Raw genomic sequence first — 16,497 nt, forward strand, 5'->3', positions numbered from 1 at the left:
AATAACGGGGTAGGGTATAATGATTACACGGTACATGAATAACAGGGGGTAGGGTAAATGGTTACACTGTACATGAATAACAGGGGGTAGGGTAAATGGTTACACAGTACATGAATAACAGGGGGTAGGTATAATGATTACACAGTACATGAATAACAGGGGGTAGGGTATAATGATTACACAGTACATGAATAATGGGGGTAGGTATAATGATTACACAGTACATGAATAACAGGGGGTAGGTATAATGATTACACAGTACATGAATTACAGGGGGTAGGGTATAATGATTACACAGTACATGAATAACAGGGGGTAGGGTATAATGATTACACAGTACATGTATAACAGGGGGTAGGGTATAATGATTACACAGTACATGTATAACAAGGGGTAGGGTATAATGATTACACAGTACATGAATAACAGGTGGTAGGGTATAATGATTACACAGTACATGAATAACAGGGGGTAGGTATAATGATTACACAGTACATGAATAACAGGGGGTAGGGTATAATGATTACACAGTACATGAATAATGGGGGTAGGTATAATGATTACACAGTACATGAATAACAGGGGGTAGGTATAATGATTACACAGTACATGAATAACAGGGGGTAGGGTATAATGATTACACAGTACATGAATAACAGGGGGTAGGGTATAATGATTACACAGTACATGTATAACAGGGGGTAGGGTATAATGATTACACAGTACATGTATAACAAGGGGTAGGGTATAATGATTACACAGTACATGAATAACAGGTGGTAGGGTATAATGATTACACAGTACATGTATAACAGGGGGTAGGGTATAATGATTACACAGTACATGAATAACAGGTGGTAGGGTATAATGATTACACAGTACATGAATATCAGGGGGTAGGGTATAATGATTACACAGTACATGAATAACCGGGGTATGTATAATGGTTACACAGTACATGTATAACGGGGGGTAGGGTATAATGATTACACAGTACATGTATAACAGGGGGTAGGGTATAATGATTACACAGTACATGAATAACAGGGGGTAGGGTATAATGATTACACAGTACATGAATAACAGGGGGTAGGGTATAATGGTTACACAGTACATGTATAACAGGGGGTAGGGTATAATGATTACACAGTACATGAATAACAGGGGGTAGGGTATAATGGTTACACAGTACATGAATAACAGGGGGTAGGTATAATGATTACACGGTACATGAATAACAGGGGGTAGGTATAATGATTACACGGTACATGTATAACGGGGGGTAGGGTATAATGGTTACACAGTACATGTATAACAGGGGGTAGGTATAATGATTACACTGTACATGTATAACAGGGGGTAGGTATAATGATTACACAGTACATGTATAACAGGGGGTAGGGTATGATGATTACACAGTACATGAATAACAGGGGGTAGGTATAATGGTTACACAGTACATGTATAACAGGGGGTAGGGTATAATGATTACACAGTACATGTATAACAGGGGGTAGGTATAATGATTACACAGTACATGTATAACAGGGGGTAGGGTATAATGATTACACAGTACATGTATAACAGGGGGTAGGGTATAATGATTACACAGTACATGTATAACAGGGGGTAGGTATAATGATTACACGGTACATGTATAACAGGGGGTAGGGTATAATGATTACACGGTACATGTATAACAGGGAGTAGGGTATAATGATTACACGGTACATGTATAACAGGGGGTAGGTATAATGATTACACAGTACATGTATAACAGGGGGTAGGTATAATGATTACACAGTACATGTATAACAGGGGGTAGGTATAATGGTTACACAGTACATGTATAACAGGGGGTAGGGTATAATGATTACACAGTACATGAATAAGAGGGGGTAGGTATAATGGTTACACAGTACATGTATAACAGGGGGTAGGGTATAATGATTACACAGTACATGTATAACAGCGGGTAGGGTATAATGATTACACGGTACATGTATAACAGGGGGTAGGTATAATGATTACACAGTACATGAATAACAGGGAGTAGGGTATAATGGTTACACAGTATATGAATAACAGGGGGTAGGGTATAATGATTACACAGTACATGTATAACAGGGGGTAGGGTATAATGGTTACACAGTATATGAATAACAGGGGGTAGGGTATAATGATTACACAGTACATGTATAACAGGGTAGGGTATAATGGTTACACAGTACATGTATAACAGGGGGTAGGGTATAATGATTACACAGTACATGTATAACAGGGGGTAGGTATAATGATTACACAGTACATGAATAACAGGGGGTAGGTATAATGATTACACAGTACATGTATAACAGGGGGTAGGTATAATGATTACACAATACATGTATAACAGGGGGTAGATATAATGATTACACAGTACATGTATAACAGGGGGTAGGTATAATGGTTACACAGTACATGAATAATGGGGGGTAGGTATAATGATTACACGATATATGGGTAACAGTTACACACAGGGGTGTGGGGGTTAGTGGGCGTCTCTCAGCTTGTGGCAGGTGCTGATATAGTGTGCAGCCAGTTCTGCGGGGGTTTCATCTTCTCCCAGGAGGATCGCTATTTTTTGGTTCTCCTCTATATGTTATATATATTTTTTATATATATATAATATCTCTCCTCTATTTTTATTATTATTATTATTATTATTATATCTCTCTCGCTCGCTTTCTCTCTCTCTCGCTTTTGCTCTTTCCCGTTTTCTCTATCTTTCTTGCTTTCTCTCTCTCTCTCTCTAACACTCTCACTCGCTCTCTAGCACTCGCTCTCTAGCACTCGCTCTCTAGCACTCGCTCTCTAACACTCGCTCTCTAGCACTCGCTCTCTAGCACTCGCTCTCTAGCACTCGCTCTCTAACACTCGCTCTCTAGCACTCGCTCTCTAGCACTCGCTCTCTAGCACTCGCTCTCTAGCACTCGCTCTCTAGCACTCGCTCTCTAGCACTCGCTCTCTAGCACTCGCTCTCTAACACTCGCTCTCTAACACTCGCTTTGTTCGGTAGCGCTCTCTCACACACACAAACACTCTATAACAGGGTGGCGTAAACTTTATTTCCTGCGCCCCCCTGCTAGCGGTCACCACACCCCCACTTACCTCGGCTCCGGAGTCATGATGTCACATGACCCTGCGTTGCCATGGCGACGCGTGTGGAGCCAAGGTAAGTGAGGTTTACAGAGGCCTTGCAGCTCCCCCGGCATTTAATGTAAGTGCCTTCGGGAAGCGTGTGGGCCTCTGTAAACCGCGTATCCCCCCGCAGGCAGTCTCGCGCCCCCAGTTTGCGCACCGCTGCTCTATAACACTCTCTTTGTTCGGTAGCGCTCTCTCTCGGTTCTCATGGAAAAGATGTATTCTGCAAACCCTCACTTTATCCGCTGCATCAAACCGAACAGTCAGAAGAAGCCGCAAATCATAGAGAATGAGAGCGTCCTGTGCCAGGTGAGACAGAGAGCGCGTGTCCCCGCGAGAGAGAGCGTGTCCCCGGGAGAGAGAGCGTGTTCCCGGGAGAGAGAGCGTGTTCCCGGGAGAGAGAGCGTGTCCCCGGGAGAGAGAGCGTGTCCCCGGGAGAGAGAGCGTGTCCCCGGGAGAGAGAGCGTGTCCCCGGGAGAGAGAGCGTGTCCCCGGGAGAGAGAGCGTGTCCCCGGGAGAGAGAGCGTGTTCCCGGGAGAGAGCGCGTGTTCCCGGGAGAGAGCGCGTGTTCCCGGGAGAGAGAGCGCGTGTTCCCGGGAGAGAGAGCGTGTTCCCGGGAGAGAGAGCGTGTTCCCGGGAGAGAGAGCGTGTTCCCGGGAGAGAGAGCGTGTTTCCGGGAGAGAGAGCGTGTTCCCGGGAGAGAGAGCGTGTTCCCGGGAGAGAGAGCGTGTTCCCGGGAGAGAGAGCGTGTTCCCGGGAGAGAGAGCGTGTTCCCGGGAGAGAGAGCGTGTTCCCGGGAGAGAGAGCGTGTTCCCGGGAGAGAAGCATGTTCCCGGGAGAGAGAGCGTGTTCCCGGGAGAGAGAGCGCGGGTCCCCGGGCTACAAGAGAGAGATGATGCGGGTCCCCGTGAGAAAGAGCGAGCGCGGGTCCCCGTGAGAGAGAGAGAGCGCGGGTCCCTGTGAGAGAGAGCGCGGGTCCCCGTGAGAGAGGGCGCGGGTCCCCGTGAGAGAGAGCGCGGGTCCCCGTGAGAGAGAGAGAGCGCGGGTCCCCGTGAGAGAGAGAGAGAGCGCGGCTCCCCGAGAGAGAGCGTGTGGGTCCCCGTGAGAGAGAGAGAACGCGCGGGTCCCCATGAGAGAGAGAGAGCGCGGGTCCCCGTGAGAGAGAGAGAGCGAGCGCGCGGGTCCCCGTGAGAGAGAGAGCGCGTACGGGTCCCCGTGAGAGAGAGAGAGCGCGCGGGTCCCCGTGAGAGAGAGAGAGAGTGCGGGTCCCCGTGAGAGAGAGAGCGAGCGAGGGTCCCCGTGAGAGAGAGAGCGCGGGTCTCCGTGAGAGAGAGAGAGCGCGCGGGTCCCCGTGAGAGAGAGAGAGAGAGAGGTAGCGCGGGTCCCCGTGAGAGAGAGAGCGCGGGTCTCCGTGAGAGAGAGAGAGCGCGCGGGTCCCCGTGAGAGAGAGAGAGAGCGCGCGGGTCCCCGTGAGAGAGAGAGAGAGAGAGGTAGCGCGGGTCCCCGTGAGAGAGAGAGAGCGAGCGAGGGTCCCCGTGAGACAGAGAGAGAGCGCAGGTCTCCGTGAGAGAGAGAGAAAGAGCGCGCGGGTCCCTGTGAGAGAGAGAGCGCGGTTCCCCATGAGAGAGAGAGAGCGCGGTTCCCCGTGAGAGAGAGAGAGAGCGCGGTTCCCCGTGAGAGAGAGCGCGGGTCCCCGTGAGAGAGAGAGAGAGCGCGGGTCCCTGTGAGAGAGAGAGAGAGCGTACGGGTCCCCGTGAGAGAGAGAGAGAGCGTGTCCCCGGGAGAGAGAGCGTGTCCCCGGGAGAGAGAGCGTGTTCCCGGGAGAGAGAGCGTGTTCCCGGGAGAGAGCGTGTTCCCGGGAGAGAGAGCGCGGGTCCCCGTGAGAGAGGGCGCGGGTCCCCGTGAGAGAGAGCGCGGGTCCCCGTGAGAGAGAGTGCGGGTCCCCGTGAGAGAGAGAGAGCGCGGGTCCCCGTGAGAGAGAGAGAGAGCGCGGCTCCCCGAGAGAGAGCGCGCGGGTCCCCGTGAGAGAGAGAGAACGCGTGGGTCCCCGTGAGGGAGAGAGAGCGCGGGTCCCCGTGAGAGAGAGCGAGCGCGCGGGTCCCCGTGAGAGAGAGAGAGCGCGCACGGGTCCCCGTGAGAGAGAGAGAGCGCGCGGGTCCCCGTGAGAGAGAGAGAGAGCGGGTCCCCGTGAGAGAGAGAGAGCGAGCGAGGGTCCCCGTGAGAGAGAGAGAGAGCGCGGGTCCCCGTGAGAGAGAGAGAGCGCGCACGGGTCCCCGTGAGAGAGAGAGAGCGCGCGGGTCCCCGTGAGAGAGAGAGAGAGCGGGTCCCTGTGAGAGAGAGAGAGAGAGCGGGTCCCTGTGAGAGAGAGAGAGAGCGTGGGTCTCCGTGAGAGAGAGAGAGCGCGCGGGTCCCCGTGAGAGAGAGAGAGAGCGCGCGGGTCCCCGTGAGAGAGAGAGAGAGGGGTAGCGCGGGTCCCCGTGAGAGAGAGAGAGAGAGTGAGCGAGGGTCCCCGTGAGACAGAGAGAGAGCGCAGGTCTCCGTGAGAGAGAGAGAAAGAGCGCGCGGGTCCCTGTGAGAGAGAGAGCGCACGGATCCCCGTGAGAGAGAGCGCACGGATCCCCGTGAGAGAGAGAGCGCGGTTCCCCGTGAGAGAGAGAGAGAGCGCGGTTCCCCGTGAGAGAGAGAGAGAGAGCGCGGTTCCCCGTGAGAGAGAGAGAGAGCACGGGTCCCCGTGAGAGAGAGAGAGAGCGCGGGTCCCTGTGAGAGAGAGAGAGAGAGCGCACGGGTCCCCGTGAGAGAGAGAGAGAGCGTGTTCCCGGGAGAGAGAGCGTGTTCCCGGGAGAGAGAGCGTGTTCCCGGGAGAGAGAGCGTGTTCCCGGGAGAGAGCGTGTTCCCGGGAGAGAGAGCGTGTTCCCGGGAGAGAGAGCGTGTTCCCGGGAGAGAGATCGTGTTCCCGGGAGAGAGATCGTGTTCCCGGGAGAGAGATCGTGTTCTCGGGAGAGAGAGCGTGTTCCCGGGAGAGAGAGCGTGTCCCCGGGAGAGAGAGCGTGTCCCCGGGAGAGAGAGCGTGTCCCCGGGAGAGAGATCGTGTTCCCGGGAGAGAGAGCGTGTTCCCGGGAGAGAGAGCGTGTTCCCGGGAGAGAGCGCGTGTCCCCGGGAGAGAGCGCGTGTCCCCGGGAGAGAGCGCGTGTCCCCGGGAGAGAGCGCGTGTCCCCGGGAGAGAGCGCGTGTCCCCGGGAGAGAGCGCGTGTCCCCGGGAGAGAGCGCGTGTCCCCGGGAGAGAGCGCGTGTCCCCGGGAGAGAGAGCGTGTCCCCGGGAGAGAGAGCGTTTCCCCGGGAGAGAGAGCGTGTTCCCTGGAGATAGAGCGTGTTCCCGGGAGAGAGAGCGTGTTCCCGGGAGAGAGAGCGTGTTCCCGGGAGAGAGAGCGTGTTCCCGGGAGAGAGAGCGTGTTCCCGGGAGAGAGAGCGTGTTCCCGGGAGAGAGAGCGTGTTCCCGGGAGAGAGAGCGTGTTCCCGGGAGAGAAGCAGGTTCCCGGGAGAGAGAGCGTGTTCCCGGGAGAGAGAGCGCGGGTCCCCGGGCTACAAGAGAGAGATGACGCGGGTCCCCATGAGAGAGAGAGAGCGCGGGTCCCCGTGAGAGAGAGCGCGGGTCCCCGTGAGAGAGGGTGCGGGTCCCCGTGAGAGAGAGCGCGGGTCCCCGTGAGAAAGAGAGAGCGCGGGTCCCCGTGAGAGAGAGAGAGAGCGCGGCTCCCCGAGAGAGAGCGTGCGGGTCCCCATGAGAGAGAGAGAGCGCGCGGGTCCCCGTGAGAGAGAGAGAACGCGTGGGTCCCCGTGAGAGAGAGAGAGATCGAGCGCGGGTCCCCGTGAGAGAGAGAGAGAGAGGGATCGAGCGCGGGTCCCCGTGAGAGAGAGAGAGAGATCGAGCGCAGGTCCCCATGAGAGAGAGAGAGATTGAGCGCGGGTCCCCATGAGAGAGAGAGAGAGATCTAGCGCGGGTCCCCGTGAGAGATGGTGAGAGCGCGGGTCCCCGTGAGAGAGAGAGAGAGCGCGGGTCCCTGTGAGAGAGAGAGAGAGCGCACGGGTCCCCGTGAGAGAGAGAGAGAGCGTGTTCCCGGGAGAGAGAGCGTGTTCCCGGGAGAGAGAGCGTGTTCCCGGGAGAGAGAGCGTGTTCCCGGGAGAAAGAGCGTGTTCCCGGGAGAGAGAGCGTGTTCCCGGGAGAGAGAGCGTGTTCCCGGGAGAGAGAGCGTGTTCCCGGGAGAGAGAGCGTGTTCCCGGGAGAGAGAGCATGTTCCCGGGAGAGAAGCAGGTTCCCGGGAGAGAGAGCGTGTTCCCGGGAGAGAGAGCGCGGGTCCCCGGGCTACAAGAGAGAGATGACGCGGGTCCCCGTGAGAGAGAGAGAGCGCGGGTCCCCGTGAGAGAGAGCGCGGGTCCCCGTGAGAGAGGGTGCGGGTCCCCGTGAGAGAGAGCGCGGGTCCCCGTGAGAAAGAGAGAGCGCGGGTCCCCGTGAGAGAGAGAGAGAGCGCGGCTCCCCGAGAGAGAGCGTGCGGGTCCCCATGAGAGAGAGAGAGCGCGCGGGTCCCCGTGAGAGAGAGAGAACGCGCGGGTCCCCGTGAGAGAGAGAGAACGCGTGGGTCCCCGTGAGAGAGAGAGAGATCGAGCGCGGGTCCCCGTGAGAGAGAGAGAGAGAGGGATCGAGCGCGGGTCCCCGTGAGAGAGAGAGAGAGAGATCGAGCGCAGGTCCCCATGAGAGAGAGAGAGATTGAGCGCGGGTCCCCATGAGAGAGAGAGAGAGAGATCTAGCGCGGGTCCCCGTGAGAGATGGTGAGAGCGCGGGTCCCCGTGAGAGAGAGAGAGAGCGCGGGTCCCTGTGAGAGAGAGAGAGAGCGCACGGGTCCCCGTGAGAGAGAGAGAGCGTGTTCCCGGGAGAGAGAGCGTGTTCCCGGGAGAGAGAGCGTGTTCCCGGGAGAGAGCGTGTTCCCGGGAGAGAGAGCGTGTTCCCGGGAGAGAGAGCGTGTTCCCGGGAGAGAGATCGTGTTCCCGGGAGAGAGAGTATGTTCCCGGGAGAGAGAGCGTGTTCCCGGGAGAGAGAGCGTGTTCCCGGGAGAGAGAGCGTGTCCCTGGGAGAGAGCGTGTCACCGGGAGAGAGAGCGTGTCCCCGGGAGAGAGATCGTGTTCCCGGGAGAGAGAGCGTGTCCCCGGGAGAGAGAGCGTGTCCCCGGGAGAGAGAGCGTGTCCCCGGGAGAGAGAGCGTGTTCCCGGGAGAGAGATCGTGTTCTCGGGAGAGAGAGCGTGTTCCCGGGAGAGAGAGCGTGTTCCCGGGAGAGAGCGCGTGTTCCCGGGAGAGAGCGCGTGTCCCCGGGAGAGAGCGCGTGTCCCCGGGAGAGAGCGCGTGTCCCCGGGAGAGAGCGCGTGTCCCCGGGAGAGAGAGCGTGTCCCCGGGAGAGAGAGCGTGTTCCCGGGAGAGAGAGCGTGTTCCCGGGAGAGAGAGCGTGTTCCCGGGAGAGAGAGCGTGTTCCCGGGAGAGAGAGCGTGTTCCCGGGAGAGAGAGCGTGTTCCCGGGAGAGAGAGCGTGTTCCCGGGAGAGAGAGCGTGTTCCCGGGAGAGAGAGCGTGTTCCCGGGAGAGAGAGCGTGTTCCCGGGAGAGAGAGCGTGTTCCCGGGAGAGAGAGCGTGGGTCCCCGGGCTACAAGAGAGAGATGACGCGGGTCCCCGTGAGAGAGAGAGAGCGCGGGTCCCCGTGAGAGAGAGCGCGGGTCCCCGTGAGAGAGGGCGCGTGTCCCCGTGAGAGAGAGCGCGGGTCCCCGTGAGAAAGAGAGAGCGCGGGTCCCCGTGAGAGAGAGAGAGAGCGCGGCTCCCCGAGAGAGAGCGTGCGGGTCCCCGTGAGAGAGAGCGCGCGGGTCCCCGTGAGAGAGAGAGAACGCGTGGGTCCCCGTGAGAGAGAGAGAATGCGTGGGTCCCCATGAGAGAGAGAGAGAGCGCGGGTCCCCGTGAGAGAGAGAGATCGGGCGCGGGTCCCCGTGAGAGAGAGAGATCGGGCGCGGGTCCCCGTGAGAGAGGGCGCGGGTTCCCGTGAGAGAGAGCGAGTCTCCGTCACGGGAGACCAGGATTATTTACACCTTTTATACCGGGATCATATGATTGAGCAAAACAAGGAGGCCAAATAAATTGTCATTTATTCCAGGAAAAGACACACACACAATGTTACACAATTTGCATTAGAAAATACACTTACTGGGATCTGGGCTAACGAACTAAGCTTTCCTAGAACGAAATGTTAACAATTGAAGCCTGTACGAGTCCTTTCCAATGACCGGGAGGTGCTCACGAAAGTCCTGGAACTGAATTTGGCGCAATGCCGGCCGCGATCGCTACGTTCTGTTTTCGGAACTTGGCCCCTGAAAAGGCTTGCCTTGAAATCTCTGAAGCCGGCTCACGTCTATTTCTCACATGGCATCTTTTTTGTATCTTCAATTTGCCGCTCATGGTTTGGCGCTTGGAATCTGAGGTCCTGATTGGCTGCAAGGTTTCTTATAGGTTTTGGAGTCCCATTCACAATCTACTACAGCCAATCAGCGCGTGGGAATTCCTCTACCAGCCTATCACCGATTTGCCGGTATACTTAAGCCGGGCAGGCACTGATTTCATTTCTGCTAAAGGGCATGATACAACCTGGCACCTCTGCCTCTTAGCATATTGAGCCCCCCTCTGTGCCAGGCTCCTCCAAGTCTGGGGATGGGCAAATGGTTGCCGGATAGCCCTTTGTTAGACCCGGACGTGGGTACTCGAGTATAACTGCAGTACTCCTGTTCTAACACCTTGGCATCCCTGAGGCTTTTAACTCCGGGACCTGAGCAGACTCGGTGGCACCACGCCTGGTAGCCATCTGGTCTCTCGGAACCCCAGACTTGGAATTCCCACAGTTCATATACAGGTTATACATACATATACTGTACCTATTAAATATAAACCTTTAATAAAATATACTTCTCCCCTGTATCTGGTGCTAAAATGTCTATGTCCCCTCTCTGGTGTCAGGGATGGAATAAGAATATATACTCTCTCCTCTTACTAGCCTCATCCCGGCCGCACTGTAGAAACCTGACTTTACATCTGGCACACAAATAAAACCCTTTTTTTTTGACCGGAGCACTGTGCTTCAATGTATCCGAAAATCTTACCTGATTCCCAGGTACATCTTTGGGGTATCCCGTAACTCGGGACCCCGCTACATAGCCACAATCTGCAAGACTTTCTCCGCAAAACCCACCCTGAAACTCCTAGCCCTACAGTCTCTGCTCGCTGGCATCCTGAAACTCCTAGCCCTACAGTCTCTGCTCGCTGGCACCCTGAAACTCCCAGCCCTGCAGTCTCTGCTCGCTGGCACCCTGAAACTCCCAGCCCCGCAGTCTCTGCTCGCTGGCACCCTGACACTCCCAGCCCCGCAATCTCTGCTCGCTGGCACCCTGAAACTCCCAGCCCCGCAATCTCTGATCGCTGGCACCCTGAAACTCCTAGCCCTGCATTCTCTGCTCGCTGGCACCCTGAAACTCCCAGCCCTGCAGTCTCTGCTCGCTGGCACCCTGAAACTCCCAGCCCCACAGTCTCTGCTCGCTGGCACCCTGAAACTCCCAGCCCCGCAGTCTCTGCTCGCTGGCATCCTGAAACTCCCAGCCCCGCAGTCTCTGCTCGCTGGCACCCTGAAACTCCTAGCCCTACAGTCTCTGCTCGCTGGCACCCTGAAACTCCCAGCCCTGCAGTCTCTGCTCGCTGGCACCCTGAAACTCCCAGCCCCGCAGTCTCTGCTCGCTGGCATCCTGAAACTCCCAGCCCCGCAGTCTCTGCTCGCTGGCACCCTGAAACTCCTAGCCCTACAGTCTCTGCTCGCTGGCACCCTGAAACTCCCAGCCCTGCAGTCTCTGCTCGCTGGCACCCTGAAACTCCCAGCCCCGCAGTCTCTGCTCGCTGGCACACTGAAACTCCTAGCCCTACAATCTCTGCTCGCTGGCACCCTGAAACTCCTAGCCCTACAATCTCTGCTCGCTGGCACCCTGAAACTCCCAGCCCCGCAGTCTCTGCTCGCTGGCACCCTGAAACTCCCAGCCCCGCTGTCTCTGCTCGCTGGCACCCTGAAACTCCCATCCCCGCAGTCTCTGATCGCTGGCACCCTGAAACTCCTAGCCCTACAGTCTCTGCTCGCTGGCACCCTGAAACTCCCAACCCCGCAATCTCTGCTCGCTGGCACCCTGAAACTCCCAACCCCGCAGTCTCTGCTCGCTGGCACCCTGAAACTCCTAGCCCTACAGTCTCTGCTCGCTGGCACCCTGAAACTCCCAGCCCCGCAGTCTCTGCTCGCTGGCACCCTGAAACTCCTAGCCCTGCAATCTCTGCTCGCTGGCATCCTGAAACTCCCCCCCCGCAGTCTCTGCTCGCTGGCACCCTGAAACTCCCAGCCCCGCAGTCTCTGCTCGCTGGCACCCTGAAACTCCCAGCCCCGCAGTCTCTGCTCGCTGGCACCCTGAAACTCCCAGCCCCGCTGTCTCTGCTCGCTGGCACCCTGAAACTCCCAGCCCCGCAGCCTCTGCTCGCTGGCACCCTGAAACTCCCAGCCCCGCAGTCTCTGCTCGCTGGCACCCTGACACTCCCAGCCCCGCAGTCTCTGCTCGCTGGCACCCTGACACTCCCAGCCCCGCAGTCTCTGCTCGCTGGCACCCTGACACTCCCAGCCCCGCAGTCTCTGCTCGCTGGCATCCTGAAACTCCCAGCCCCGCAGTCTCTGCTCGCTGGCACCCTGACACTCCCAGCCCCGCAATCTCTGCTCGCTGGCATCCTGAAACTCCCAGCCCCGCAGTCTCTGCTCGCTGGCACCCTGACACTCCCAGCCCCGCAGTCTCTGCTCGCTGGCACCCTGACACTCCCAGCCCCGCAGTCTCTGCTCGCTGGCACCCTGACACTCCCAGCCCCGCAGTCTCTGCTCGCTGGCACCCTGAAACTCCCAGCCCCGCAGTCTCTGCTCGCTGGCACCCTGAAACTCCCAGCCCCGCAGTCTCTGCTCGCTGGCACCCTGAAACTCCCAGCCCCGCAGTCTCTGCTCGCTGGCACCCTGAAACTCCCAGCCCCGCAGTCTCTGCTCGCTGGCACCCTGAAACTCCCAGCCCCGCAGTCTCTGCTCGCTGGCACCCTGAAACTCCCAGCCCCGCAGTCTCTGCTCGCTGGCACCCTGACACTCCCAGCCCCGCAGTCTCTGCTCGCTGGCACCCTGAAACTCCCAGCCCCGCAGTCTCTGCTCGCTGGCACCCTGAAACTCCCAGCCCCGCAGTCTCTGCTCGCTGGCACCCTGAAACTCCCAGCCCCGCAGTCTCTGCTCGCTGGCACCCTGAAACTCCCAGCCCCGCAGTCTCTGCTCGCTGGCACCCTGAAACTCCCAGCCCCGCAGTCTCTGCTCGCTGGCACCCTGAAACTCCCAGCCCCGCAGTCTCTGCTCGCTGGCACCCTGAAACTCCTAGCCCTACAGTCTCTGCTCGCTGGCACCCTGAAACTCCCAGCCCCGCAGTCTCTGCTCGCTGGAACCCTGACACTCCCAGCCCCGCAGTCTCTGCTCGCTGGCACCCTGAAACTCCCAGCCCCGCAGTCTCTGCTCGCTGGCACCCTGACACTCCCCCCCCCCCGCAGTCTCTGCTCGCTGGCACCCTGAAACTCCCAGCCCTGCAGTCTCTGCTCGCTGGCACCCTGAAACTCCTAGCCCCGCAGTCTCTGCTCGCTGGCACCCTGACACTCCCAGCCCCGCAGTCTCTGCTCGCTGGCACCCTGAAACTCCCAGCCCCGCAGTCTCTGCTCGCTGGCACCCTGACACTCCCAGCCCTACAGTCTCTGCTCGCTGGCACCCTGAAACTCCTAGCCCTACAGTCTCTGCTCGCTGGCACCCTGAAACTCCCAGCCCCGCAGTCTCTGCTCGCTGGCACCCTGACACTCCCAGCCCCGCAGTCTCTGCTCGCTGGCACCCTGACACTCCCAGCCCCGCAGTCTCTGCTCGCTGGCACCCTGAAACTCCCAGCCCCGCAGTCTCTGCTCGCTGGCACCCTGAAACTCCCAGCCCCGCAGTCTCTGCTCGCTGGCACCCTGACACTCCCAGCCCCGCAGTCTCTGCTCGCTGGCATCCTGAAACTCCCAGCCCCGCAGTCTCTGCTCGCTGGCACCCTGACACTCCCAGCCCCGCAGTCTCTGCTCGTTGGCACCCTGAAACTCCCAGCCCCGCAGTCTCTGCTCGCTGGCACACTGAAACTCCTAGCCCTACAATCTCTACTCGCTGGCACCCTGAAACTCCTAGCCCTACAATCTCTGCTCGCTGGCACCCTGAAACTCCCAGCCCCGCAGTCTCTGCTCGCTGGCACCCTGAAACTCCCAGCCCCGCTGTCTCTGCTCGCTGGCACCCTGAAACTCCCATCCCCGCAGTCTCTGATCGCTGGCACCCTGAAACTCCTAGCCCTACAGTCTCTGCTCGCTGGCACCCTGAAACTCCCAACCCCGCAATCTCTGCTCGCTGGCACCCTGAAACTCCCAACCCCGCAGTCTCTGCTCGCTGGCACCCTGAAACTCCTAGCCCTACAGTCTCTGCTCGCTGGCACCCTGAAACTCCCAGCCCCGCAGTCTCTGCTCGCTGGCACCCTGAAACTCCTAGCCCTGCAATCTCTGCTCGCTGGCATCCTGAAACTCCCCCCCGCAGTCTCTGCTCGCTGGCACCCTGAAACTCCCAGCCCCGCAGTCTCTGCTCGCTGGCACCCTGAAACTCCCAGCCCCGCAGTCTCTGCTCGCTGGCACCCTGAAACTCCCAGCCCCGCTGTCTCTGCTCGCTGGCACCCTGAAACTCCCAGCCCCGCAGCCTCTGCTCGCTGGCACCCTGAAACTCCCAGCCCCGCAGTCTCTGCTCGCTGGCACCCTGACACTCCCAGCCCCGCAGTCTCTGCTCGCTGGCACCCTGACACTCCCAGCCCCGCAGTCTCTGCTCGCTGGCACCCTGACACTCCCAGCCCCGCAGTCTCTGCTCGCTGGCATCCTGAAACTCCCAGCCCCGCAGTCTCTGCTCGCTGGCACCCTGACACTCCCAGCCCCGCAATCTCTGCTCGCTGGCATCCTGAAACTCCCAGCCCCGCAGTCTCTGCTCGCTGGCACCCTGACACTCCCAGCCCCGCAGTCTCTGCTCGCTGGCACCCTGCCACTCCCAGCCCCGCAGTCTCTGCTCGCTGGCACCCTGACACTCCCAGCCCCGCAGTCTCTGCTCGCTGGCACCCTGAAACTCCCAGCCCCGCAGTCTCTGCTCGCTGGCACCCTGAAACTCCCAGCCCCGCAGTCTCTGCTCGCTGGCACCCTGAAACTCCCAGCCCCGCAGTCTCTGCTCGCTGGCACCCTGAAACTCCCAGCCCCGCAGTCTCTGCTCGCTGGCACCCTGAAACTCCCAGCCCCGCAGTCTCTGCTCGCTGGCACCCTGAAACTCCCAGCCCCGCAGTCTCTGCTCGCTGGCACCCTGACACTCCCAGCCCCGCAGTCTCTGCTCGCTGGCACCCTGAAACTCCCAGCCCCGCAGTCTCTGCTCGCTGGCACCCTGAAACTCCCAGCCCCGCAGTCTCTGCTCGCTGGCACCCTGAAACTCCCAGCCCCGCAGTCTCTGCTCGCTGGCACCCTGAAACTCCCAGCCCCGCAGTCTCTGCTCGCTGGCACCCTGAAACTCCCAGCCCCGCAGTCTCTGCTCGCTGGCACCCTGAAACTCCCAGCCCCGCAGTCTCTGCTCGCTGGCACCCTGAAACTCCTAGCCCTACAGTCTCTGCTCGCTGGCACCCTGAAACTCCCAGCCCCGCAGTCTCTGCTCGCTGGAACCCTGACACTCCCAGCCCCGCAGTCTCTGCTCGCTGGCACCCTGAAACTCCCAGCCCCGCAGTCTCTGCTCGCTGGCACCCTGACACTCCCCCCCCCCGCAGTCTCTGCTCGCTGGCACCCTGAAACTCCCAGCCCTGCAGTCTCTGCTCGCTGGCACCCTGAAACTCCTAGCCCCGCAGTCTCTGCTCGCTGGCACCCTGACACTCCCAGCCCCGCAGTCTCTGCTCGCTGGCACCCTGAAACTCCCAGCCCCGCAGTCTCTGCTCGCTGGCACCCTGACACTCCCAGCCCTACAGTCTCTGCTCGCTGGCACCCTGAAACTCCTAGCCCTACAGTCTCTGCTCGCTGGCACCCTGAAACTCCCAGCCCCGCAGTCTCTGCTCGCTGGCACCCTGACACTCCCAGCCCCGCAGTCTCTGCTCGCTGGCACCCTGACACTCCCAGCCCCGCAGTCTCTGCTCGCTGGCACCCTGAAACTCCCAGCCCCGCAGTCTCTGCTCGCTGGCACCCTGAAACTCCCAGCCCCGCAGTCTCTGCTCGCTGGCACCCTGACACTCCCAGCCCCGCAGTCTCTGCTCGCTGGCATCCTGAAACTCCCAGCCCCGCAGTCTCTGCTCGCTGGCACCCTGACACTCCCAGCCCCGCAGTCTCTGCTCGCTGGCACCCTGACACTCCCAGCCCCGCAGTCTCTGCTCGCTGGCACCCTGACACTCCCAGCCCCGCAGTCTCTGCTCGCTGGCACCCTGACACTCCCAGCCCCGCAGTCTCTGCTCGCTGGCACCCTGAAACTCCCAGCCCTGCAGTCTCTGCTCGCTGGCACCCTGAAACTCCCAGCCCCGCAGTCTCTGCTCGCTGGCACCTGACACTCCCAGCCCCGCAGTCTCTGCTCGCTGGCACCCTGACACTCCCAGCCCCGCAGTCTCTGCTCGCTGGCACCCTGAAACTCCCAGCCCTGCAGTCTCTGCTCGCTGGCACCCTGACACTCCCAGCCCCGCAGTCTCTGCTCGCTGGCACCCTGACACTCCCAGCCCCGCAGTCTCTGCTCGCTGGCACCCTGAAACTCCCAGCCCCGCAGTCTCTGCTCGCTGGCACCCTGACACTCCCAGCCCCGCAGTCTCTGCTCGCTGGCACCCTGACACTCCCAGCCCCGCAGTCTCTGCTCGCTGGCATCCTGAAACTCCCAGCCCCGCAGTCTCTGCTCGCTGGCATCCTGAAACTCCCAGCCCCGCAATCTCTGCTCGCTGGCACCCTGAAACTCCCAGCCCCGCAGTCTCTGCTCGCTGGCACCCTGAAACTCCCAGCCCTGCAGTCTCTGCTCGCTGGCACCCTGAAACTCCTAGCCCTGCAGTCTCTGCTCGCTGGCACCCTGAAACTCCTAGCCCTGCAGTCTCTGCTCGCTGGCACCCTGAAACTCCCAGCCCTGCAGTCTCTGCTCGCTGGCACCCTG

At 59.6% G+C, this 16,497-nt stretch overlaps 1 protein-coding gene across 2 annotated transcripts in view; it reads left to right on the plus strand.

Moving 5' to 3' along the window:
* The first annotated feature begins 2,949 nt into the window (after positions 1 to 2,949).
* Positions 2,950 to 16,497, plus strand: part of LOC142482966 (uncharacterized) — a 187,620-nt gene continuing 174,072 nt past the window's right edge. Inside the window, exon 1 of one of the 2 annotated variants that reach the window (XM_075583085.1) lies at positions 2,950 to 3,492. In XM_075583085.1, the coding sequence (XP_075439200.1) occupies positions 3,391 to 3,492 (102 nt within the window). In that variant the 5' untranslated portion in view covers positions 2,950 to 3,390. The remainder of the gene's footprint in view (positions 3,493 to 16,497) is intronic. The other variant, XM_075583084.1, reaches the window with a different exon arrangement.

Source organism: Ascaphus truei, unplaced genomic scaffold, assembly GCF_040206685.1.
Source record: "Ascaphus truei isolate aAscTru1 unplaced genomic scaffold, aAscTru1.hap1 HAP1_SCAFFOLD_284, whole genome shotgun sequence".
NCBI lineage: Eukaryota > Metazoa > Chordata > Amphibia > Anura > Ascaphidae > Ascaphus > Ascaphus truei.